This window comes from Tarenaya hassleriana, unplaced genomic scaffold, assembly GCF_000463585.1.
Source record: "Tarenaya hassleriana unplaced genomic scaffold, ASM46358v1 Cleome1682, whole genome shotgun sequence".
NCBI lineage: Eukaryota > Viridiplantae > Streptophyta > Magnoliopsida > Brassicales > Cleomaceae > Tarenaya > Tarenaya hassleriana.
In genome coordinates this window covers 1-1,829 of record NW_010965104.1, presented here as the reverse complement: position 1 = coordinate 1,829, position 1,829 = coordinate 1, and the positions used below count along the sequence as shown (strand labels likewise).

General features: G+C 38.1%; 1 protein-coding gene across 1 annotated transcript; it reads right to left on the bottom strand.

Annotated features, from left to right (window-relative positions):
- Window positions 1-683: 683 nt before the first annotated feature.
- On the bottom strand, window positions 684-1,442 carry LOC104809810 (adenine phosphoribosyltransferase 1, chloroplastic-like). The gene is made up of 3 exons (XM_010535887.1): window positions 1,264-1,442; window positions 1,077-1,135; window positions 684-967 (listed from the first exon to the last, which is right to left on the bottom strand). The coding sequence occupies exons 1-3, from the start codon at window positions 1,358-1,360 to the stop codon at window positions 890-892; spliced, it is 234 nt and encodes a 77-aa protein (XP_010534189.1). The 5' UTR covers window positions 1,361-1,442; the 3' UTR covers window positions 684-889.
- Window positions 1,443-1,829: the final 387 nt, after the last annotated feature.

The following is a 1,829-nucleotide window of genomic DNA, read 5'->3' as shown; positions in this document are numbered from 1 at the left end:
GTTTTTGGTTTTTGATTTTTGATTTTTGGATTTTAGATTTTGGTTTTTGTAAATAAAAAAAGAAAGTTTTAGTTTTTTTAGTTGATTTTTTTTATGAAAGTGGCTTCCCAAATTTTTTTAAAAAAACTAATTTTATAAAAATTTAATTGTCATTTTTTTTTTGGATTTTAGATTTTAACAACTTCCCAAACCACTTCCAATCAAGGGCTATATATTATCAAAATTGGGGATGAGTACTTGGTGTGGTGTATAATCCCGGTTTTCACTTTCATCTTTATTTGCTTTTGATCTCGTGAAAATTAGATATTCGTATTTCGGATTTTTACGCAATGCTGCGTGGGGTCAAATATCCACATATATCACGATAGAGTGAATTCGAGAAGGTGAGTTTAAGACAAAAGACTAGAAGATGGAACTGAACCGAAGTTTTTTTGACTCGTTTGAAAACGAGCCTAAAATGAGGTAAGACTCAAAGTCGAAACCCTAATCCCCAATTTATTAAAAAAAAAATACTAACCCTAGTTTCTTTTGCAACCCGCAGCCTCGCCTTGCCTCTAGCTAGGCCACCCATAACCAAGGGCTTTTCCGATACCCCTTTTGAGTTCGTGGCACAAATCCGAAACTCCAACACTTTAAGACATCGGACACGAAACAGAACTTTGACAAACTGCGAAAAACCAACGGATCAAGGAACTCTCAAAGACATATTTCCGACCATGTTTTGCCCATAGATGATGAGTCGCAACACAAACCACGTAAATCTTAATCGGGTACTCGTGAATGTTAAACAGAACGCAAAGAAACGTGTTACCGAACATTATAAAAAAAACCATCAACACTTTGATTCAATGGAGCAAAAGGGTCTTCACTTCCATCCAAGACTCCTCTCTCAAGCTTCTGTCTCCTTCTCGGGTTCAGTTGAGCTTACGAGAATAAACAGAGGCGTCTCCCCTAGTTTCTCCCGGCCCTTCGAAACGTATAAACAAGAGAAAGAGTTCATACGGGTTTATTACACCATGAAAACACTGTAACAGTAGATCATATACAGATGGTAAAACCCGAGAGAGATTCCAAACCTTAAGCTCGGGTAACTCGATAACGCAAGCACACTCAACAACCTTCACTCCCACACGTTCTACAGAACAAACACAAAAAGATTGAGTTTTTCTAGCATGTCGGAAAACAATGATCGAAGAAATCAGACAACATGAAGGCAAACTATCCGTTTTTCCATGAATCATCACAGATATATGAATCATATACCGAGTAGTCGGATTGCAGCACATAAGGTGCCGCCAGTGGCGATGAGATCGTCTATAACAAGAGCACGTTCACCCGGCTGGACAGCACCCACATGCATTTCAATCTTATCGGTTCCATACTCCAAGGAGTACTCCTCTGAGATAACCTCCCCTGATCAAGAAACCCTAAAGTTAGCATTTTTAGTCCTGAATTTGTGGAACGATAATGACTGGTGAATGCACATAAACATAGATACAAGATAACAAGGTTCCTGAATGAATGAATTATTACCGTTCTTCGTAATTGTTCAAGATACACCACTTATTCTAACGAGAAGCCAAAAAGATTCATATATTGAGCGTAGCTACCGACTCAATATCTCGGCAAACATAATGCAGACGGCATGTTCGATATTCCAAGATCATCTATGAGAGAAGGGTATCAATGCTTGTTCAAACCCGAGATATATTACACGGAAACTTATGAGCTTGCAAATTTGATGCTAGAAAACGGTGTTTCCTTATATGAATATAATTTGCCCACCGAACCGAACGATAATATTACTTATGCTTTGAAGAAATGGTGTT

Bases quoted from the DNA above. Each gene is read 5' to 3' on its own strand.
- LOC104809810 (XM_010535887.1), bottom strand. From the start codon at position 1,360: ATGCATGTGGGTGCTGTCCAGCCGGGTGAACGTGCTCTTGTTATAGAC. The intron at 1,136-1,263 runs GTATATGATTCA...TTTGTTCTGTAG, and splicing joins TGCTGCAATCCGACTACTCG to AACGTGTGGGAGTGAAGGTT. The intron at 968-1,076 runs GTTTGGAATCTC...TACGTTTCGAAG, and splicing joins TCGAGTTACCCGAGCTTAAG to GGCCGGGAGAAACTAGGGGA.